This window comes from Rissa tridactyla, chromosome 3 (assembly GCF_028500815.1).
Source record: "Rissa tridactyla isolate bRisTri1 chromosome 3, bRisTri1.patW.cur.20221130, whole genome shotgun sequence".
Lineage (NCBI taxonomy): Eukaryota > Metazoa > Chordata > Aves > Charadriiformes > Laridae > Rissa > Rissa tridactyla.
Window position 1 is genome coordinate 26,046,367 of NC_071468.1, and position 24,420 is coordinate 26,070,786.

Sequence of the window (24,420 nt, forward strand, 5' to 3'; positions counted from 1 at the left end):
GTTAACAAATGAGATCTTCCACATTCTCACTCACTGAGTCAAGGACACTGATTTTCAAAAACAATGTGTGTCTCAGGTGTCTTTGAATGTTGTTACCTTCGCTTTTAACTCCAGCCACTGGAGGACAGAAGGTTGGGTGGGCAGTGTACTTGAGCACAGCCCACAGCACAACGTACTGTGAACATCACTAACCAGGCCCTGCAGATTTGCTTCCCCATGAAAATATACTGTGGCGTTTATGTCTTGGTTTTGCTATGAATCTGGTCTTTTAATTCTTGTTAAATTATTATTCAGAAGTTTCTGTTTTGATAATGTTAATCGTAGCCAAAGGCTTTCACGAAACTTCTAAAGATTTTAGATTGTGGCATTTTTCTCTACATCCAGATGTATCATTCCTGATCTAATCTAGCTACTAAGCAAATGGATAGTAGAGGTATAAATACAGTGCTTACTGTATACAAGTGCTATTGTAGCAAGGAAACAAAAAGATCTGCTTCTTAAAGAAGGAGATGTTTCCAAAACTTATATTTTCATAACTTTTTTTGGAGGAAGATTGAAGCACTTTACCAAAACTACTGTTGGTTATTCATTAGGTAGGGTAGCATAGCTGGTATCATGGCTTGGGTTATCACCTTGGGATATCGGTGTATATTCACAGTATATTCTCTCCACCAATCCGGTATGTTCACTATTTAACAGTAGGTTAGAGCTCAGAAGCATTGTGAAACACTTTTTTGGGTTTTCATTTTTAATAGCAATAGGCCTTAACACAGCGTGGAAGTAGTTAAGTCTCATTCTTTTTCCATGGTACTAAGTCATTTACAAAACCCCACAATTTTGGGGGGAAGATTTTTGTTCACATTGAGTAAGGAAGAGGCAAGCAAAACGACCTGTTTGAAAGGATTTCTGGTGGCCTGATGCTTGCACGGTGCATTGCAGAACTGTGTCAGACATCCCTGGGGAAGTGCGAGGTCCACTGATGAACCGGCACAGTGGTGAGGCCGCGCTGCGCAAAGCTACTAGCTCAGGTCTTGAAGTCACTGTATTCATATCTGTTCCTGCAGTAACTGCCCTGCTCCCACAGATGCTGGTTATTCCAAGTGCAGCACCGCAGTTTCCAGGTCCAGAAGCAGCTGGTTTAGGATTGGCTTCCAAGGGTCTTACACTTTGGTTTGGTATGGAGGTGCCCACAGATTGTGAATCCTTACCCAAGGACTGAAATATCCCTGAGAAACAGCTATCGGGACCAAATCTGTAGGTTACCTTTTCCCTTCACCCAAGAAAAGGCAGTAGGGAGGTGACCTTGCCGAGGTGCCATTTTCTTAATTTATTTCTGGTTCCATGTTTAGGTTTTTCCCGTGGTAACTGGTGCCTTTTACGGTTATGTGCTGCAGACAGGCAGTACTGAGGAAGGCTCTCTTTGACCAAAGTCACCCTGTGTATTTGGTGCATTAATCACTGTAAGTGGCAACAGTTACCTGTAATAGCTACGGCATGATTGCCCTGCCCTAAGAAATCCATACATCAATGGTTTCAGCGAGAAACGATTAAATGATTTTTCTTTCTAGTCTCCTCAGTCAGTAAATTCATTGGATAGTGAAATTATGGCTAAGTAAATCACAGGTGTACAAGGATTTATAATTCATGCCCAAAAGTTGCAGCAAGGTTTTAGAGACTGGAGTCGGAGACAGTTTCCTAATCCAGGCAAATTGCTCATCAGCGTTATGTTCTTTTTGAAAGGCGGAAGGTCTTGCTGAACTTAGCAAGCACTTTGCGAAAGTGTCACTCGTCGTACCTGCAGGTGGAAACGTGGAAATTAGCTTATGCCAGGTGGGTGAGAGAGGAAATGTTTGTAACCTCCAAAGAATGTGCCTGATATCTCCAGCACTGCAGTGCAGAGGTAGAATTGAACGTGCAGTTGCAGGTTACCTGGCTCTTTGTTGCTGATACTGAGTTGTTGTTGCTCAGTGGTATTTTTATGTGCCCTCAGGGATGTGTTAAAGGTTATTCTGATCTTGCTGATTGCCCGGGTCTGCAGTCGTGGCAGGGTCAGCCCTAGAAGCCCCATAATTAGCCACACCTGTGAATAAAGGAACCCAAGTGCCCATTTGCTGGGGGCACTTCTGGTGCTGCCTGAAGTCCAGTAGGATGCTGTCCTCCTCCACAGCCTGAGTGATAATGGTTGGGTGCAGCACAGGGGCCGTTTTTAAGGCTTTTATGAGGCTCTTATAAAAGGGCTATAAAGCCATTTATAATCCATTTGTAAAGCCTTCAAAGACTGTAATATATTTTGCAATTACACCTAAAATTTAATGTCTTTGAAGATTATGGCAAAATTTGATTTTGTTATGGTCATGAAACTCCAGAGAAACTCCGCTCCTTCTGACGACACCTTCAGGGTGTCTGCTCCAGGTCAGCACTGAGAGCGGTCAATGTCATTCAGATTTGCACAGCTGTAATTGAGATCAGACCCATTTTGTTATGATTTTATGAACTGGCAGGCACTGAAACTAGTTGTAGGAGACTGCATCATCCCTCAGTAACGCGTATATGTTGTAAAAGAATAATAATAAAAAAAAAATACTATCTAGGATGAGCTTTGGTCTTTGGATTCCCTGGGCTTCCGAGCGGTTAAAACGAGCAAAACCTTGCTCGCTCTGGGACATCGCTCCTCTGAACCTCAGACTAATTTGGAGCTGTGCTGTAGTGCCTAAGTTCTGCAGATGCAGCCCGTCTCCTCTAGAGAGTGGTTGAAAGCACCTGTGTTACAAATCTGTCTTTCTCCGTCGAGCCTTACACTTAGATGCCTACGGCGGGAAGGGGGGCGTACCCACCGTAATTACTTGTTCTTTCATTTTATTTGTCAGCTTTTCCTTTTCCTTGTGTTTCTCTTTACACGTTGGTTAAATTATTTTATTAAATAAAATTTAATAAATTTAAATTTAATTACACTTAAATTATTTTCCAACTTAGAAATGAATGATCTCTGAACATGAGACTCTGCCCCTTAACAAGCAAATGCTTGTACATGCTATAAGAGAAAAGAAAAAACAAAAAGCCTCTGTTTTAACTGTGTTCTGGCATAGTGCTTCTGCCATTTAATAACCAGCTAAATAACCTGCATTCATCTACAAGAGATGGTGTGTTCCATTTTTACTATATGATGGAATTAGATTTCAGTCAAAAGAAGGTAGTTGAGAGAAAGAGCCTGGGTTATGATTTGGTAAAATGGGACCATCTAAAAGCTCATGCTTAAACTGTTAGAAAGAATACCGATACGCAGCACAGGATTAAAAAAGCGAAACCCAACTTTCACCCCTGCCGCCTTCAGATACATTTACTTCTGTCTGGTATTACATGTATACTTTTAAAAACACCGTTCTTGCTTTAAATCTCTTTCACAGTGCTGCCCTGAATCCCAGCGAACACCCTGTTTAGCAGCTTCGAAGGTGATGTTCTGCTTCTACAGTACTTCACTTTATTGAACCGAACAAGATATTTACTGTGAATATCTGGTGATATATTTTCAATCACTTTTAACCAGTCTGTGAAAGAATTTAATACATGATTTGTCTTTACTATATAAACAACAATGTGTATTACACTTGTGCAGATGTGTGTACATACACACATATATATGATATCTATGTGTAGATAAGTCTATGGATTGTGTTTCTGTTCAGTAAAAGCACATCCCTCATTTAATGATTCCAGTTCAAGAAGGGAGCTTAAATCTTCCCAGCAGACATCCACCCAGTGTCCTACTGAGTATCTTGTTTGTTAACTGTTGAACTTTTAAGGCCATGACTTTTGGTTTCTCTGGTTGGCCTCTATTTTATACTGTTAAGTCTGGTGAATATTGTGACTGAGAGAAGATCTGGCAGGGAACAGAAATACACGTGAAATTGGAAACATGCTGTATCATAGTTGGTGGGAATAAGGCTCGTAAGCCACTATTTGTTGCTCACAGTAACTCTGAAGCTAAGCTGCCCTGGTAGCGGTTTCTCCTGTGAGAGAGATGGGGGAATAAATTGATTTCTTTTTCCTGGCACCGGGGGCTGTCTCAAAGGTGCTGAGCCTATCCTTCTGCTCGTGGGCAGCGTAACACGGGGTTGCTGCACCTCTGCTTTCTTGTCCTGGTGTTAGGTGGTGAAAAGCATCTTCTACCGAATTCTTCATTCCCATGTCGTCTCCTGTGGGTGTATTGGCAATAACAAAGTCTGTGTTTTGGCTGCACTTCTGATTCATTAAGACAAACCTTTTAGAGCGAGTCCTGTGCAGGGGAAGCTCCAGAAATTTGAGGTGAGGCACAGTAGGTTACTGTATCCTCCAATCTGACATAGTTTTGACCACATTGTTGTGGCGAGCGTTTGATTCAATTAAATAAAAATAAAGCTTTTTTGCAATAAGATACATCCAACATTTAGCCTTAAGACCCTTTCGTAAGTGATATAATTCAAACTGTGATTCCATTCTCCTTCCTTCTTAATGTTCTGTAGTATTTACAGTGTTGCCTAAAGATGAAGCACTTTTTGATTAGCTTTCTAAATCTAATGGAAATCACTTGCTGGTAATCACATCTCTTTCTCCACTTATTGCCTTCTTATTAGAATAATGAATTACTCCAATAGCCGTCTCCCCTCACAAAACAAAGAGACATAACTATTGTCTAAACATTTTTGTGTATCAGGGAGCCAACCCGACATATTGCAGAAGTGTTTGTTTCAAAGATTTTTTTTTTACAGTTCAACAAAGCTAATGTGAATTTACCTGCGACTGTAATTTGTTTCAAGCTGATTGTTGAGTGTTGTGTAAACATATTTGATGTGTAATCCCGGAACATCTCCGTAACTGGATCTAAATGCCTAATGTTAACAAAACAGTTTGGGGTTTTCACTAACTGTTCGGAAAGGCTCATGGGTTTTTTTCTTCTTCCCACTGAATCTGTGACCACTAACATAGAAAAAGAATCATTTTAGCTGTAGATGAAAGAAGTTCAATAATCTTGTATCAGGAAGAACTGCTCTATAAAGTTATACCAAGTTTTCTAATGAATGTGTTATATTATTGTACCTACACACAATCAATATTTGTACATCTGTTGGAGACCTGTCTGCGTTTCAATATTTAGCCACCACTGCATGGACATTTTATTGATATGCAGTTAATGCAGTTGCTTTGGCGCTTTTCAGTGTATTTCACTTGGTTTTATCCTTTCAGAAATCCACCAAATACTCTTGGTTCTTTTTCTTTGCATTTGTCACTTTGTTCAATGAAGCATGACCAGAAAAAGAGAACGAGCAGATACTATTTTTGTGGTCAGCAAAGCAGCTGCCAGTAGATAGACAGTGAGTGTATGTATGTACGTATGTATACGCACTGTCTGGGAATGTTTCAGTTACAAATGCAGGCACCTACATTAATGATATTCCTATTCAACATTTTTAAACAAGCACAAATAATATTTGTAAAAAAAAAAAGTTTAATTTTATTTATTATAGTAATAAACTATTTTATACATTATGGTTGCTTTGGTGTGCTTTTCCATGTGTTGAGTATGTGATTCTAAGAACAACAAGGGGGTTTTAAGTTACTCTGTAGAACTTCTGGCTAGCCATTTTGTTGCTGTTTGTATCTCGAGTGTTATCGGTAGAGAAGTTTGATATTACTGTCTTGGTCATAAACCATTCAGGTTGTTTCCTCAGATTTCCATATGCTGTGTATCAGTACAGTCAGGATTTACACTTCCAGCGTCACTGTAAACTGAACTCAGGTGTTCTGTGAAGTGAATATCCCGCACCCCAGGCAGCGTCCTGCACTGGGGACTCCAGTCTGGGCCAAGTGTGTGCTGAGCAGGAGCGGGGTCAGCAGAGGACCGGCTGTGACCTGTAGGAAATGATCGTTTGATATCCTGAGGGTACACGTGTCTGTAGTCGCTCTGTGTTTTAGACTGTGTTCACTATTGCAATATCTGAGAACTATTACAAAACCTCCGGAAACCAGAGTACTATAGGTCAAACAGGCTTCTGCTGTCCTGTCGTCTGCCGCAGAAGAAGGTGACCTTACCACAGACTTACACGAAGACAAAAACAACAGGAATGACGCCCCGAGGAGCGTGTCACCTGCCAGTGGCACCACTGCAACAGGCAGCGATGAATATTATTTTGTTGGCTACCTCGGCAAAGAAATTGTTAACCAGAAGAGGAGATCCTTTCAGGTCATACGTCATGGGATCACGCGCAGCAGCCGTTCCTGTGGGCCAGCAGCCGTTCCTGCGAGCCAGCAGCCGCTCCCAACGTGTATACAAAGTTTTAGTCTTCAGGATGTCAGCCTCTAGACCCTGTGAGCTTCACACCCATTTTTGTGGTTCATTCTCCATCCTCTCGTTTGAGGGTCTGGTGAACGCGGCTGTCACCTGCATTAAGTCACTTCATGGGATTGTGAATCTCATCTTCAAAAGAACAGCAATAAAACGTAAGTTTTCAGACTGCAGAGCTGAGGCTCGACCGTGCTGAGAGCAGCCAAGGAGCACAATGAGGAGATATTTTTAACATCATTTCTGCATCCACTGTAGTATGTGGTGTGACAGGATCTCCAGTCGCTAGTATTGTTTCACTGGCCAGTATGAAAAGCCAGCTTTCTTTTGCCTCATGTTATATACAGTGTTCCTGGACTTATTAGAAAAGGGAAGATTACCATAGCTAAGGCATGTACTTTTTTTTTTTTCTTGAGGTCTCTAGAGGTGGTTGTTCTCATTTTCTGAACTCTCCATTTTTTTCTTTGCTCTGGCTTTTCCTGCATTCTTAGCAGCCTCCTGGCTTGTGCTGCAAGCCTAATTAGTGCAAAGGGATAGCATTGCCCGCACAACGTTCCCAGTCCCGGTTTCCCTCCCCTCATCAGCCCCACAACATTTCAAACCGTAGCCTATTAACTACAGCACTTTTGGGCCCAGATTCGTGTGACAAATTGCAAAAGTTCCCGTTCCACATGCTGTCCCCTCAGCTTGGCTGAGCAGCGGCAGTGAGGGCACCCCCCCGGCCCCAGCTGCGCCAGCCCCTGCTCATCATTCCCTGCACCTGGGAGCGTGTTCGGGGCAGGGACAAAAGGTTTCTCAACAACGGGGTGAGTGCTGTGGTTTCTGGCTTCTCTCAGCAATAACTGCAGGTGTTGCTGCTGCTGTCCTGTTACGAGTTAGTGTGCAAAGGACAGCACCTCCGAGATGCCTGAAGGTGGGTAGCCCATGGGGGTTGGAGCATGTGTAACGAGGAACAGCCTCCATGGGGCTGTAAAGGAGCTTCTTGCTGCTCGTACTGGCTGGCAGAGGGTCTGGACCCCACGGAGCCTCCCTCACCTCTACGCTGCCGCCTGTGTGGCAGCTGCTGGGGACCCTTCACGGGGACCTGGCCAGGTCTGCAGCCCCGGCAACAACTCCTGGGGCAGTCTGCGACGTGTCGGCTCGTGGGGAGGTGAGTGTTGCCTACGCGGCTTTGAATTTTGCATTTGATAATGGGGGTTCTTTAATTGCCCTGTGGTGCATTTTAGTATCTTGAAGTCAGACGGACTCAGGCTCTGATGTTTTTTTTGCATTGGAGCAAATTCAACCAGCATAACCCTGTGAGAACCTGTGGGACCAGGTTGCAGGGAATCCACCCCCTCTTACACAGGTGTGCAATAGCAGTGGCTTTTATGTGCCCCCCCCACCTCCAATCACTAAAGGAACACCAAAACTGTTTCTGGGGGGTGCGTGCCAGCAATGTGCCTGCCTGGTGTGGGCAGACGCTCGGGACAGCCCATCACTGGGGAGCAGTGATCCCAGCGGCCATCGCAATGGGGCGGGGGGGGAGGTGATGAGCCTGGTGTCTGTCTGTCCGTCCCCTCACTTAGCAAGAGACGGACGGCTGCACCGCTCCAACGCCTGAGAAAGATCTTGGCTGATGGGCCACCTCCCGTGCTTGCCTTGTGCCCCACTGCAGTAGCGGGGTTAGTAGGGCTGCAGATCCAACCGGAAAATGCCGAGAAGGATGGGGTGTTGCCACGGTATTTATTACCATAGCCAGTGGTGTGAGGGGTTTCATTGCAACAGGCATACAGCGCATAAAGAATATCAGCAAATAGAAATATTTTTTACCTAGAAGATATTGCATTTTTGCTCCTTTCATTCTCATTGACCACAGCCTCAGTGTTGGCACGTGGAAGCTAGGGGGAATGACCTCTCCTGTTCTTGAGAGACAGAATGAGGAAAAACCTGCGAGAGATCCAAAGGCGGCATTAGAGTAACTGAACTCCTGACGTGTCTGTCAGAAGCAGGTATGAAGATGCTTGTGCACAGCCATGTCTGCAAAATACACGTGCTCAAGCCTGGTCTTTTGGTGGTTTTTTCCCTTTTCCTCTTCCATTCCTGTTCCCCTTTCCTCATCAAGTTCAAGCCCTCAGGTAGCACAGCCCTGTTCAGATTTCAGCTGTCCCGTGGCACAGGTGTAGGTTTAAAACGAGCTGAACCTGTGAAGTTAACAACACTCCTGGAGGCAGGAGTGCGTGAGCAACCTCCAGGAGTTTGCTTTTGAGACAACTTTAGCTATCCTACAGTGTTCCTTTATTTTTGTTGGGATTTTTTTAAGCTTTGCTCACTTGTAGAGTTTTCCTGGAACGTGTTTCTGTTCATGCAGATGAGGAATGAGGCGAAGGTACGGCTTTGCTGTTAATGTCTGCCTGGGGGGACGCGTAGCCCCTGTGAATGTCACTGCAGTTCGTATGCGCAAATCCAAGCGGGACGTGCTTTACTAGGGTTGTTTGCTCCACATCCCTGTTCTCCTAGTGGAAACACACAACTCTGGGAGAAAGAAACTGTGCTGGAATATCTATTATGTGTGTGGATCTTCCATAACAGGAGGTCTATGGCCTCTTCTTCAGCAGGGGTTACCGCTGGGGGAAACAAGGGCAGAACTAAGCCTGGGAGCTACTGCGGGCGCAGCAGTAGGACCAAGGCGGCTGAACGAGAAATGGTTCCCTGCAAGCAGCGGCTTACAGTGAAGGGAAACGCAGATCATTTTCAAACCTCTCCGGCAATCTTTTTTGGCGAGTTTTACAGTTAAGCGGAAGGTATTTTAGAAGAACTAATGATAACAGGAAAATTTATTGGACATCCTCAGCTGTGGCGCGAGGGTAGGAAAGAGAGCAAAGATAATCCGCGTGTAGCCCCAAGTCAAAATAAAGTATTTGTTTTGGTTTTCCGTTAGAGTGATAACACTGCACATGCAGCCGTATTGAACCCGGCTATTGGAAGCGTGGAGGCAGAAATATAAACTAAAACAGTTCAGCTGAAAGCAAAATTGAAAAAAAGCAGCCTTTAGGAAAGTGTGCTGAAACTGTGCATGAAATTACCGTTCTGGCAACAAGAATTGTAAATAGCTCTCTAAAACGGGGGTGGGCATGTCTCACTTGTGAGCGGCAAATAAAGCAGCTGTAGTCAGGCGTGCTGAGAAGCTGCAGGCTGGTAGCTCTGACCTCAGTGGTAGACCAGGCGTCAGGAGAAGGGTCTAAGGTTGTGGAAGAAGCGTATAATGTAGCCAAAGGACAGCCTTGGATACCTGTCCTGGCGGATTGAATCTTTTGTCCTGGAAAATCGGCTATGGAGGAAACCTAGCTGTGTCTCAGGAAAGCTTCTGAGGAAAGCCAAGGAGAACAGCGTGAGAGGGTAAGTGCAGCCTGCAAACCCACCGGGGGGCAGGCAGCAGGGAGGGAGCAGGAGGAGCTAAATGAAAGCACCATACCGGCACAAGAGCAAATGGGACTGTCTGCCCAGGAAGCTCCTTAGGCTGAGGGTTATCAAGGCTGAAGCCCTCTGAGTTACCGGCTGCCCGGCAGCTGCTGTGGTTTCCTCAGTGGAGTGTGGCTGTCTTCTGGAAGGTGCTGTGAGATACTCCGCCCTGCCTGAGTTGTCTCCACCAGTCTTGCAGGGTACCCTTATGTTACTGCCAGCAGCTTTAAAGTTTTAAAGGTTTAGCTTGGAAACCTTATTATTATGAAAAATGTCATTTTTCTTAAAACAGAAGTTTCCTCAACCAGCATTAAGTGGTTCATAGCCTCCAGGTACTCCAAAAGCAGTACGCTATTGTATTTTTGAACAATGGGCATGCTTTTTCAACCCTTGTCAGTGCTCGTACTAAACCTGCAGTTGGTTTTGGTGCCGGTGGTTATTGGCCTAACCGTTCAAAGCAAGAGACTGAAGAACCCTTTGTAGGTCTCATGTTTTTAACAAGCGATGTTTGGCAGGACTAGACCAGATTGAGGAACTCGGAGAATAAGTAACCTGAGCAAAATTCGCTACAGTCTGGGCAGAAAGCACACAGGGCTTGCTTGGTCACACATCCCTGGGGACCTTCTGGGATATTGCTGAGACATCACTGTCTGGAGTCCTGGGGGCTCAAAACCTGCCTGGGGCTTGAAGGGGTTAAAAACACTTAAGTGTCCCCAAGCCCTTACATTTGTTGCCAGGCTGGGAGGGGGTGCAGTCAGAGGCTCCTGTGCTGAAGGGCCCTTGAGTCACCAAGTCCTGTAGAAGGTTTTCTCCACGGTTCTTTCTCCTCTGTGTGTTGGTGTTTCATGGCGTGATTCACGATGGGGCTGTGGCAACTGGCTGGTAAAGCGGAGCCCAGGGCGGGCTGGGTGCTGATGCTGCTGCATGGTGCTTTAGTGTGGGGCCCACGCTAAGGCCATATGTGGGGCGGGTACTAAAGGGGAGTTATTTGCCTCCCCACGCTACAGCTTTGCAGACACTGGAGGCCCTGGCAGGCAGCAGTGGGGCTAGGCAAGTGCTGGGCTGGCTTGTTAGGTAGCCTGGTCCTGGGCAGAGGTTTGCCATGACAGGACCTAGGCCGTGCCCTTACTGTGTTTGCAGCGCCATCACGAGAACTGAACCTGATGAAGGGGTGGCCTTGGGGCAGGATGGCAAGAAGCGGGGGAAGGCGGATGGGAGATCACGGAAGTAGCCTGGAGCAGAGATATGACCAAATGAAAGTTATTAGTCTGTAATTTCAACATAAACTACCACTTCAGTGCAAAACTACCACCACAAGAGTAAAGAAACCCATAACTATAAATTAACAGTAACATCATTTAAAGAACTGTCTCGTAAATGCTTATTTTTATCTCTGCAATTTGGATTACTATAAGGTAATTCTCCCACATACCCGAGCCCTTAAAACAACCTTAACCCTTCCAGCAGCAGTCGGAAAAAAAAATCAACTGGGTCTTCTTTTTTCCCCTATGACTCGTCTTTTAAATTCATTTACCAACAGTGTAGGTATTTCTGGTCTTCTAATAGCGTTTCCAGTTATTCTATTTTTTGATACCTAATTTTGGAAACCCAAATGCACTAGTGCAGGGATGGAAGTTCTCTGGTCCATAAAAATTAATTAATTTTGTCAAGAAAGATCAGCTCTAGAGGGAGTGCTAATACAATTTAAACTTCACAGGTCATGACCAAAGTTATGTTTCTGTATTATTTCTTCAGTAACCTTTAATTTTTCAGTGGTTGGCCGATGCACCTGTCAGCAATGATTCACCTCGACTACCCAACCACATGTAAAGTTTTTCTTAAATCCCTATAGCTAGTGAGGAGGCACGTCTATTACCTCGGGTCTGACCATCGCTGGGGAAGGCATATGCCACGGGTAGCCCATTTCTTTTTACCCACTTCTGAAAGAAGCTGGTACACAGGTACCTACGGTTATTTACACTTACACCAAACTGGCCCTGGATATGAGGCAAGGTGGTGCAGCCTACCTTGTGGTCAAAATTTACCTGTTAAATCCTGATTTTAGCTTAACTTGCTCTCACACAGACCTTTGTCACTCCCGGTGTAAGGAATGAGGAGTTTTTCGAGCATCTGTAAGTGCGTTTGATTCCCCTAATGCTGCCACGTAGTTTCCATCCTGTCATTATCTGTGCTGGGTACTGAGGACACCCCCCTGTTTCCTCCTGGAGCAGTAGTTTCCAAGGCCAGTGATGCCGGCACGTGGCTGGAGGACTTATGTTGCTAAAGCTTGTGGGAGCTGCCCTGAATGGAGCGGCGCTGAGGCTGCCTTAAAGTCAGGCCGTCACGCTCTTCAGCTCCATCTCTTGCGCAGTATCTAAAGTATCTGAGTCAAACCTGTTAGATATTTTCTTTTCTTCTCCTCCTCCTGAAAGCCTCTCAGGCTTGGAGCTGCCAGTGCTTGCCCCCTAGGCTGTGGATGCCCAAGCTGAGCTGGTCCAGCAGGATGCTCTGGCGTAGGTGACTCACGCCATGGGATGCTGGGACTCATCTCGTTCTCAGATGCTCTGTCAGGACCTGGGCTTGACACGATCGCATTTGCTGAAAGTGGAAATGTCAAATAAAATAGTTGTCTTCATCTTTTCTTCCTTCTACATGAGACTAATGGAGGAACCCCTCCACAAGCAGCTATTTGTGAAACTGCTGAAACCAGTGCACGTAACGCCCCTGTGCCTCTGCGTCTGCAGGGGGTCGGCAGAGATGCCCGCTAGAGAGGGTGGGTCTCAGCGGGCCCTTAGTACAAGAAATGAGCTATTGTGGCGCAGATTTCCCCTCATTCCTCAAAGGTGTTATCGGTGTTCTTCACAGGCTTTGTGGCGAGCAGTATTTCAGCTGTCCCTGCCAGATTAAAATATACGCCTCGACTAACAAGTGGCTGTGCGCCCAGAGAGTTATTTTTGCAAAGCAATAACGGGCAGCGCCGCTCGGGAAGGGGGAGGGGGAACTGTAAAGTGCAGGCAGGAGCAGCGCAGGCAGACCAGGCATTGCAATCTCCTCGCTCTTCACAGCTCCTTGAGGAAAATCATGCCAGCGTGCCCGAGGAAGGCAAGCCTCTGCTCAGCAAGTGGGAGCTGCAACCTGCTCAAGGGTCAGCGGTGACGGAGGGTAAATTAAGCCGGTGCGTAAGAGAACGGAGAGGCACTGTGTTGTTGCAACGACTACTGACAAAATTGCTGCAGGTTTTCATAGTTAAGCAGTTTTTCTTCTGACCTGTGGTGAGCTGGTTATTCCAACTAAGCTGCTTTTAGCTCTCAGATGTGAAAGAGATACGTGACCAAAGCCTCACTTGCCCTCTAATCAATGCAGAATTAAAGAAAGAGCCACTTAGCATAATCTTACCATCCCCAGTAATAACAGTGGCTGGGAGGGCTTTGTTAGCCAAGGTGGGGGTTGGGGGAGGACACATGTGTGTGCAACAGGCTTGGTTACTCCAGCTTAGTGGTAGCCGTTAAAGCCATATATTGTGCTACGCTACGCTTGCTAGGCGCTTAGGCGGTTTTTCAGAATGCGCAGCTCAGTTTCAGAGCCATCATCTTTGTTTTGGTCACTGCACATATTTGTGACTTTTAGGGTCTATCAGCCGCTGTGTCAAAACCTCACTCACCCCCAGACTAGCAGTGCCTCCCTTTCAGTTCAAAATGGCCTTTGGCAATTTCTGTCTTCATCAACTGTTTCCTAGGTCCCTCAAATAGCTTCTCCATGGTGTTTGGCAATCTCTGTCTCCTCCTCCCTCACCTTTATTTTTCTTTGGTAAGTAGGGTGTCTACTTCAGTCTCCTCCCCCCCTCTAGGACCATTCACTGAGGACTTGCATGGAGGATGCGCTTCTAGCTACCACATAATTTCAATTACATCAGGTGCCATATGATAACAAGAGTCAATTCTCAGTCAGGCTGAGAAATGTGTCTCCAAGCTGAAGGTGTAGCTGACTACGTACATGTAGTGTGCTTCAGGCACAGGCAGAACTCTTAAGAGAACTGTGTATTTGACCAAGCGTGCCCCATGCCTTGCCTCAAGCCGTGCTACTGGTGCTTCTATAAGCAGGACAGCTCAGAAACTTTGTGAGCGGGCTTGTTCTTGAAATGCATGTTTCAACGTAGCAGGAAAAAGAACCCCTGAGTGTAAAGCAGGAAAAAGAAAGACTGAGTGTAAAGGAAATCCATTTATTTCTCATATGATAAATATTTAAACTATAAGAAAAATTGTGCAAGCGTGCTTCATATTTCTGACTGTGGACCAAGATAGCAAGAGTCTGAAGGGAAGCATCGTTTCACTTGCGTACTACTCTCGGTGACCATTCCCAGAAGCGTCACATGCTGAAGTCTCACCTTAACTGATCTACGAAAGCTGTATTTGCTTTTTAAACTCACACCATGAGGGAATGCACGTTCCGTGCAGTGCACTAGAGGGATAAAGGTGACCAGTCTGCATTGCACCCATCCTGCAGGCTTCCAGTGCGTAGTGGTGTTTCATCATGGCGGTGAAACACTTATTTTTCTTACACCAAACCGTAGCTTTCTAAGACACAGTTCTCAAGCCAACAGTCGGTTTCAGCTTTATTTTTAGAAATAGAAACGGTTACAAAATTATGAAAGATGTATAAAGCACTGAAAAAAAATACAAAACAATTTTAGTTTAGAAATAAGCATACTGTAGATGACCTTCAAGGTCATCTCCATATTAGAGTAGGAAGTTTTCCATGCATACAAATTGGAATCTAATCACTTAGCAGCCCCTTGTTTCATGTAATAACAGTAATCGATAAAACTGAAGAACAGACTCATGACTTTTCACTCCAATGCTAATTCCACTTAATTACAAAGTTTGAATTAAGTCTGAGGAAGTTCTTGCCCTTAGCTCAGTTCTACTCCAAAATGGAGGCCAATCTTAGATGCTTTTAGTAAATTCAGAGGCTGAGAGCAATATACTTCTTTGTGGCTGAGAGTATTGTAAATTAATCAGGAGGGCCATGCTCTGCTCTGACCAGGCAGCATTCAAGGTAAATCTTATTGTTAACAGTCCATGGTATCTTCTAGAAATGACTTCCAAGGGAAATCACTACGTTCTCATGGTGGAAAAAAACCTTCTCTAAACATAAAGGTCTGGAGATTCTGCTTTGAAACAGCACGAGATGGGCTTAGTCTCCGGAGGGGTAGAGAGCTGAAGCCTCTGCCCTTATTTCTTCAGGAACAAATGAAAGGGAAAAAGAAGGCTGCCATAATTCTGAGCAGCAGAGGCACCAGAAGTGTAGGCACTAAGCTGAAGCCTCTCTCAGGGACCGAATTTCTTGTTGAAGGGGTGAGCTCAGTCAGGCTTGGCTGAAGCTGCAGGAATGACCTCCAAAGAGGCTGAAATGGCTGGTGGGGGAGCACAGAACAAGTTTTGATAAGAGCTCTTCTGCTTTTGGGTGCAGGAAGCTGCTCTTGGAAGAAACCCTCTCCAGGACTGGTGGCCTTTTGCCAGGCCTGGGGGGAATGTCTAACTTTGCAAAGACTAAAAGTCTTCTGGCTGCTCTTCAATATCAGCTTAAGAACGAACAGCTTGTGCCAGACGTGAGTAGGGTCTCCCCTTCCCTCAGAAAACAAGCACGTGCTGAAGCACTCCCGCAGCCCCGACGCTTGGCGCTTGCTCTGGGCAACCCTGTCTTTTAGCAAAGATGCTGCTGTAACGGGTCTGGCTGTGGGGAAAGGACATGGAGCTCTGCTTAATTTGGTGCCACTCTATTGGACCATTCTGTTGTGGTTTTGTTTTTGTTTTTTTTTTTAAAGGTCTTAGAATGCTACTCCTAGGGTGTCTTTAACGTCGCAGGAGCTGATTGCCTGGACACCAGAGAATGAAGCTGAGCAGGTTTACCATTCAGCCAGAACCGGGTGATGTCCTTTCGTAACAGAAAAACACTAGAGGCTGACTGAACAGGTCCCTTGAAGGTGGGATTCACCCCATAATAAAGGTAATATTCTATGCGTTAGCTTTAACACAAGGCAGAGAACACTTAAAGCCCAAGGAGCTGTAAGGTCATACCTGATTAAAAAGAAAAGCTGTTCCTTAAGAAAAGACCTGCTTCCCTACACCCGCTTTTTAAAGAAACAAACCCAACAATTCCTAAGACTACAAAAATAAAGGGTGTTGTTTTAAAGGCAAAATTTTAAATGAAGAAATGAAAGAGGAAAAGCAGACTTTGCTACAGTAAGTAGAGAGGTAGCTTAAGGCTGAACTACTGCTGTCACGGAGAATAGCAAAAAATGTTCTAACTTATATCAGAAAGCAATCAAGAGGAACTGATGAGCATCCTGCCCTTCATGGAGTACTGTAAGTGCAGGGCACAGCCCTGTGTGCCCCTGGACAGAAGATGAGGGAGATTGGGCTTTTTGAATTGTGCAAGGCAGGAAAAAAATCCCTCTCCGGTATGTCAAAATAGGCAGTAAAACACTGGAAAAAAACAAGTACAGTCTTCAACATATATAAAATACCTATTCCGAGATGCATGCTTCCAGTGTACATAGAGTCACAGAGATACTGTTTTATAAAAATAACACAATTCAAAATGCTTCATAATTTCTCCCCAGCCACAGCCCATCAGTGTTTCTGGTTCAGCTCCTGCGTTCACAATCCAGAATCGATTACACGAGCTTTTGGTTCTAACACATTAACCGAATACTTGTGTCTGGCGCATCCTTCTGCAGATAGGATATCCAGTGTAGAAAAGCCATCAACCTGTCGTAAAAATCATCGTGCTGCGTCGTTCCTAATTCACAGCATACGTTTGCTCCCATTCGATTCCAACGTGAGAGTAGCAGTACAGGAACCCAAGAACAGTCAGTGTCGCCCATGGCCAGCCTATAAATAGAAAGACAGACAATCCTAGTCATAATAATTAATGACTGCTTTGAGTAGAAATACTCTTGGGATGACCAACTTATGATGCTTCTAATTAATTTTATTAGCAATTCAGTAAGTAGAGCCAACCCACTAAATTTGAAAGGGGAAATCTGGATTGTTTGAGCTTCTGGGATGCCTGACCCGCTGCGGTCCCAGCCTTTTCCATTTTCAGGGAACTGGATCAGGTTTATTCCCGCTCTGCACCTCCAAACAATGCTTGCCGAATTAAAGAGGTCTGCTTCAGTCCTCTCCTTTGTGGTGGGCTTGTCTATTGAGCAGACCCCCGAATGAACCCTGACGCTTTAAGCTGGCCACGGCGCTCTCTAGGCACAAAGGGACGCACAGCCATAGTGCAGGTTATCAAACATCGGAACAAATCCCGTTGCCCGTTCTGCCAGAAGAGTCTGGGGAAACCTCTGATCAGGGCTGGTTTGGATACCCTGCAGCTGGGTGTTAAATTGATGTATGTCTACAGCCCTGTAAAAAGCTAATGGGGGTCAGAACACCATTGTGTCCCTGCAGAACAGCCAGCCACATTTGCCTGATGTGTTCCTGTTAGATTGTTTTATTTCTTATTAACTAAAAAGACTAACTCCTCTTATATACAAAACTTTTGCTGGGGAAATGACATGTTTCGTCATTATTTCAAATTCTTTTTAGTGAAAGTCACCATTTCTTCACTTGAACTTTTTACAGCTAAAGCAGTAAGGAGGAGGTCACAAGCCAAAAGGTCTACTGCTCTCCTGCGGAGCTGTAGATCACATGCAAAATAATTATCTGTAGACTTTTGAATGTTTTGCTTTTCTTGATACCTTCCCTGGCACCTCTATTCCCCTTTCTTCATCCTCCTCTTCCCCTCAGAATTCACAAAATTTAAAGTTTATACGCTGAAGGCCCCAGCATCAGGCCCTCATGTTCTTCAGTGTGTTTTGTCTGTGGGAAGAGGGCAGGGAGGAAGGTGTTTGAGGGTTTTTTGGTGTCTTTTTTGTTGACGTTGTTAACATAAGAATTTTGGTTATGCGTAGTACTGGTTTTCTGCACGCCGTCCTCAAACTACCAGCAGCTCCTTCTGAAAGAAGGGCTTCGGTGCTCCCTCTTGGGGAAAACTCTGGTCTGAAGGAATCTTCCGGCAGAAATAAGATTCCCCATTGGCCTGGAGAAGGGATGGAGAGAAGAAGTAACCTCTCCACAACATGATGCTTCAGGAAGGACCCTTTCTGAAGGTATGCTTACAAGGTATTTTGCAGGCTGGCTTTCTCCAGGCATCAATGCCAGTCTGGAGATTGTTTAATTGTGATAATGTCCAGTTGAGCCTTAATAGCCCGCCCTGAGCAGGGCTCGCTGCCTCGGGCTCAGTCCTGCACTTCTGGGGACCGCACGTGCTGGGACCCTTCCTCTGTGCTCCGAGAGCCTGGGCAGTGTAACAGCGCACCCTGGAACCGGTTCAGAAAAAGTTATTTTTTCCCCCTGTGAACAGCTGTGTGTTTGCTTCACGCGTCTCTAATTGTTCTGGCCTTCTCTTGCGGTGAAAGACAGTCTTGTAACCTGAATGATTTTCATGGAGACATTTACAAATATTAATCACTCACAGCACCCTAAAGCAAAATGATACTTTTTGTGTAATTACTTATTTCACAAAACAAAATTGCTGAGGTATTTCCAAAGGGATTTGTAACAATAAAATAGTCCCTTTTTTTCTTCAGTGAAATTAGGCTACTGTTGATTGGGTTTCACCTTCAATAGCAAGCTAAAGCCCAGCTGTGCTTTGTCTCTGATAAAATTGCACGTCAAAGTATGTCAATAAATGTCATAAAAACATACCTCTTCTGGCAGCAGTATTGTGGTGGCTGCTTTATACAGACAGAGCCAGAAAGTTAAAAAAGGACTGAGTCTAGAATAGCCCGCTTTTTTTTTTTTTTTCTTTTTTTAATGGGCACTTTTGGAAATCTTGCTAGATACATATTTTGCATTTCTAAATACTTTAAAGCTCTGGCACACAGAAAATGTGCCAACAGTAGTCTTTAGTCTGACTTGCTTGTTATCCCCAGCTAATGTATAAGACACCTTGTCAGAATACATAGGTATGCACTGGAAATCTTCCCTAGGTGCCTTAGATTTATAAGATTCCTCCATAGTGCCTACAACCTGGGTTCCTGGGGCCCTCCTGGCGCTATAATCAGGCTTGTGGTAATCCTCCTGGAACACAGGGAGTCTTCTCCTGTACACTAACAGGTGTCAGGGGTTGCATCTGGCAGATTACCTCCTCCTGATCTAATAAAGATGAAAAAGAAGGGGGAAGACAAAGTGACCCACTATGGGCGAGGGAAAAGGAGACTTTTTTTTTTTTTTTGTTTAATTTAATCTTGCTACAGCTATTCTCAGAGGAGCTGCACAGATCCCAAAGCATTTCTTGCTGCATGGGCAAGAGGCAGCCAGCTCTGAGTGGGGGTGAGAGAGAAGGCACCTCTGCCCTGCTGGCCCTTTCTTGCCACACAGAAACCATATGCACGGCTGCTTGGTCTCCGGAAGGTGATGTTGTAGGCAAGGACACATCCAGCAACGCTAATCCAGCAAGGATGCAATTTCAAATTCTGCCTAGCATGTAAATGACCTCTGTGTCATCCTTGTGTGTGACTTCTATAATCAAACAGCAGCACTGCTCTCTTGCAAGATGACTTCACAGGAGCCCCCTCCTTGCTTAGTTTCTCCTTGTAAACCCAAACAACCAAACAGTACTGATGATCTCAGATCCACAGTTCCACAGAAATCACTCTTTTTGCCCTGGGCCAGGGGTGTAAGGTATGTTCTTCCCTCAGGCCTTTTGCTGACTCTCATTCTGCTCCTACATTCAAACACAATTCAAGAGGCTCTTCCTCCTGGTGGCTCCCCGGCTTCACCACATCACCCTAAATTACTCCATCCTTACCTACAGTGTATCATTCTCCAAACTCTCCTTGGAAGCATGCATGCCTGCGTTCTAGATCAGTATCTCTCTACAAAATCATATACAAAAAATGTACTCTTGAAAACAACATTACTGGAGTCAAATCAAGTACTAAGCTATTAGTAAATGACTGAGTTAAGTTTGCCTATTCAAAAACATGTCGCATACCACCTTAAATCTTAACATTTCTTGACTGTATTCAATAATTTGATTTTAGGCTTGAAGGCCAAGTTTCATGAGACAACTCTTATTTTCATAATCTTTTTTTGTGGGAAGATGAATTAGTATTCATTAATATATGCTATTTTTAAATCCAAGAACAAATTAATATGCTATTTGCAAATCCAGCGATATTTGTGAGCTCTACCTGCACAAATTTCTTTTAAAACAGCAGGACTTCTCTTTAACAAAGGAACGCTGGCTGAGAAACATTAATGGAATCACGACCAAATTCTCTGCTTATACAGGTATGCTTCTCCGCAAAAATCAGACACAGACTCCTTTATGAAGAGGACTGTGAGGCCCTCTGTGAAGAGGTTAACTCTGTGGTGAGGTAGCAGCAGCGCTTTATCTGTCTATCACACAGCCTCCTCACAAAGAAGGGAACCCCCGGTATCAATACAGGCTGGGGGATGAAGGGATTGAGAGTGGCCCTGAGGAGAAGGACTTAGGGATGTTGGTGGAAGAAAAGCTGGACATGAGCCAGCCGCATCCTGGGCTGCATCAAAAGAGCCATGGCTAGCAAGTCAGGGGAGGTGATTCTGTCCCTCTACTCTGCTCTGGAGAGACCCCACCTGGAGTACTGCATCCAGCTCTGGAGCCCTCAACACAGGAAAGACATGGACTGGTTGGAACGGGTCCAGAGGAGGACCACAAAGATGATCAGAGGGCTGGAGCCTGGGATTGTTCAGCCTGGAGAAGAGAAGGCTCTGGGGAGACCTTATAGCAGCCTTTTCAGAACTTAAGGGCAACTTATAAGAAAGATGGGGACAGACTTTTTAGCAGGGCCTGTTGCGATAGGACGAGGGGTAATGGTATTAAACTAAAAGAGGGTAGATTTAGACTAGATAGAAGGAAGACATTTTTTACAATGAGGGTGCTGAAACACTGGAACAGATTGCCCAAAGATGCCCCATCCCTGGAGACATTCAAGGTCAAGTTGGATGGGGCTTTGAGCAACCTGATCTGTTGAAGATGTCCCTGCTTACCTAGGGGGAGGCGGTCTGTGTGGACTAGGTAACCTTTAAAGGTCCCTTCTAACCCAAACTATTCTATGATTCTAATTGCAACAGGAACAGCTTTTGGAGTTACTCCTTCCTTTAAACGTCCTTTCTCCTCTTCAGGAACACTTCTGGATACTTTGCAAACATCTAGCAAAGGTCATGTTTCTGGCATGCTCTGGATTTTGAAGGGATTGGAGTAAAACTAAGCTTTCAACTTAAATGTAACAGCCTGGATCACATCTCTCAAAAGACCAGTTATATCCTCGTTACCTCAGTTCAAACCATCTGAACCAACATGTAATCATGTATCCATAAGGAAGCTCTTTCAAATTTCCTAATCACCTACATTAATGAAAAGGAATCACACCAGCAATGTTTCAGGCATTACCAGGTTTTCACATCATCATGAAAACACTAGGAAACAGCCCTTTGTTCCCTCCAAGCTCTGAGATGTAAAAGAAAGGGACTGTAGTTGCATTTTCCAAAACTGCCTTAGTAGCTTTGGGACCTTAATGATATTTTCAGATGTGTCTTGGCCGCAGAGTCCTCAGAAGTCTTCAAGTACAGAGTAGTTATTAAATCAATAGAAGTCAGAAGAAGTCATCTCTTTGAAAAGCGTGGCTTCAGGAGCGTACACCTTACTGACTTTGATTTGGAAGCACCTAAGTTGCTATAAGACTTAGCACTCAGGAAAATTTATCCTTGAACAAAAGTTCACATGTGACAAGACACTGAAGCAACTCCCCTGTAAAGTGGAACTAAAGAGACACAACTGTGGGGAGGAGGAACAAGCACTGATTTGTCAAGCAGAAAAAAAAGACAAAGCAAACCGGCATTTGAGGCCAAGACCTCTCTTACCTACAATTACTAACATCCTTACAACATCAGTAAAATTGCCACATTTTCAGGAAAAATAACACATGCAAAACTAAACATCCGTTGAAAGAAACCTATTATCTAGCCCAACATTTGAAGCAGAGGATAAACTCTGAATTTTTAAATTTTAATTTCAGGTCTGTTTGTCACTTCCAGGGGGACCCTCTGCTGACCATGCTATAGCAGGGCATGCCCAACAGCACATATGACAAACAGCGTGCAGTCTGATACCCTATTACTCTTTATGTATTTGGAAAAGGAAACCCTATATATTTTCAGCTGTGTCAGCATTCAGCATCCACATGTGGGACTGGATAACTTCAAAGCACATTAGAGGTGATATAATTGGTTTATACAAAATTGCTCCATGCGTCGTGCATCAAGTTTTCCAGCTGCTCCGTACACACAGACATGACACACGCAGCCCTACTTAATGCAGTTTCTGGGTAGCACTGCGTTCTGCAGCATGTGCTGTATTTGCACAGCTGAACAGAAACTAACATTTATTTTACTATCTTTTCACAGATACTCTTCTTCCAATAGACCAAGCTCAGTGTTTCAATGAAGGGAGAAATGGAAGGGACCTCTCTTTTTCTCCTGGAGTTCATTCCTCTTCCCCCCACCTGCCCCTTCTTCAGTTTCTAATCAAATTCTGCCATGGCTTCAGATTGCTGGACTCACTCTTAGCAAGCTCTGGAGTGGTTTATTAGTGGCTGTCAGCTTTGCCCTGAGCACTTCTGTGTTATAGCTCATCCTAAGAACAAAATGTAGAGATGGGAAGATGCAAGCAGAGCTGGTAGGAAGCTGGGAAAAAACTCTCATATATGTTGAATTATATCCTCTCTGCGATAAAGTAAACTTACTGCAGTATCCCGTAGGGCCAAAAAGCAGAGAATAATAATCACGTAAAATATTAAATGAAGACATGTAATTTCCCTTTTGCATGGCTGCAGCATATCTAAATTATTTGCTATACTGTAGGTACAGCAACATATTAGATTGACAGGAAATTTATTAAAGTATCTAAATCACCGAGCTGTGCCCTATCCCAATCACATCTGCCCCATCTCCACTGATCTCTGTATGCTCTGCTTGAGCTGACCAGATTTGGCAGTGATCTAAATCTAATTTAGAGATTTTTTTCCCCCAGTTTATCCTCCCATTGCTCTGCAAGCTCCGTACCACCTAGAGAATTTGACTAGAAATGCAGTTTTTCACCAGTCTGTATTTTCTTGAGCAGTGCTAGTAAAGGACTTTTTTCTGTGTGCATCAAGTGCTGTACAAAAAGCTTTGCTCAGGGAAGCAGTCTTCTCATTACTTAAATTCTTCCTAATCTCCTGATGCTGGTCGTCACATTTTTTTCTGTTTCTTTTTTTTTTGAATAATCCATATTTGACGATAGGCCCTTAAAAATATAAGTGTGTGCATCACTCGCTGTAGCTGCTCCTCTTAAAATCCAGCAGAATATTTAATACTTGAAATCTTAGCCTAAAGGCTAACTAAGGGTCCCAGTTTCTGGGTTTAAAATGTAAAATGAAGAGTCTACTAATTTGTATTATTCAAATGCTTAAATTCAACTGTGGTGCTTTTCTAAACTAGTGACTAACTTAGGCATTGCTGTCTGAGAACGGCCTGTATCCTTGTGTAGGAGCTTTTACTAATAAGTATTTTATTTTTGCATCCTTCCAGTTCAGCCACTGATACATAAACTTTTGCCGCTAACAAAAGGCCTGGAAAAAAGAGCTGATGGCAGAGAATTTCCCTTCCATTTAACTGTCTTCTTGGCTGTTGTGTGGGAGCACTCAAAACAGGGATATCAAATCACCTCTAGCGGTTCATTCCGGGGTAACTGCAAGGATGGTAAGGCAAGACGCTGTACAGAGAAGATAATGAATTCAGTTGCAGAAGAATACATAGGGCAAGCGAAGCCCAAACTGAGGGATGACACGTTTGTTTATGCTGTTACTTTCAGCCTCCACATTGCACACGTTGCGAAGGATAAGCAATAGATTCTGCCAGCAAACGCACAGCCCTCGAAGTCCCAGCTGGGCATCTCCATCCTCCCACCCCATGTAAAACAGCACACAGATGCACATGTTCGAGATGCCGCCTCATCCTGTTATTAGTCCCCAGCAAACAGCTCCCACATCCTTCCCCTCCATCCACTGCCTAGCCTGGGAGCAGAGCAGCAGAGCGGCTCAGCCAAGGGGAACCGGCCTGGGAGACTCCAGGCTGACCTTACTTATTGCTACAGAATTCCAGGTGTTGAAGATAGTCAAGCTTCAAGTGTAGGTAAGGTCCAAATGTTCAGAAAAAAGTATTAGTGTACAATAGGAGGATTCCTATTGTAGGAAAATAGGAATATTTCAAAGGAAAACCAGGGAAATGCTGTAAGGATAACTTAAAAGCTGTACCACACAGCATCTGGAAACAAGACTGAAAAGGACAAAATCCCTAGCTGCCAGGTCTAGACCTGAACCTCAGCCAGGTATGCTGGCAGTAACCGCAAAAGCTTCCCCTTCGGTAGACACGAAGTAGTTTCTAGCTAAAGACATTAATAAATGTATAACATAGTAGTCTACTTCTCTGAATTTTAAATTATACCATCCTGGAAAACGCTTACATCTGTGGCTTTCGAGGAGTCCTTATCACTGCTGAGAAAAACTGAAAATGGATAGATAACAG

The 24,420-nt window shown here is 44.5% G+C and overlaps 1 protein-coding gene and 1 long non-coding RNA gene across 2 annotated transcripts in view; one reads left to right on the forward strand and one right to left on the reverse strand.

The window, feature by feature from the left end:
- Positions 1–15,580: 15,580 nt before the first annotated feature.
- HHAT (hedgehog acyltransferase) overlaps positions 15,581–24,420 on the reverse strand; it is a 156,611-nt gene continuing 147,771 nt past the window's right edge. The window contains exon 12 of the mRNA XM_054196883.1: positions 15,581–16,650. Within this exon, the coding sequence (XP_054052858.1) occupies positions 16,559–16,650 (92 nt within the window). The 3' untranslated portion in view covers positions 15,581–16,558. The remainder of the gene's footprint in view (positions 16,651–24,420) is intronic.
- LOC128907705 (uncharacterized) lies at positions 15,631–22,792 on the forward strand. The gene is made up of 3 exons (XR_008465705.1): positions 15,631–15,763; positions 17,718–17,915; positions 22,261–22,792. It is a non-coding gene; the product is annotated as an uncharacterized LOC128907705 (long non-coding RNA).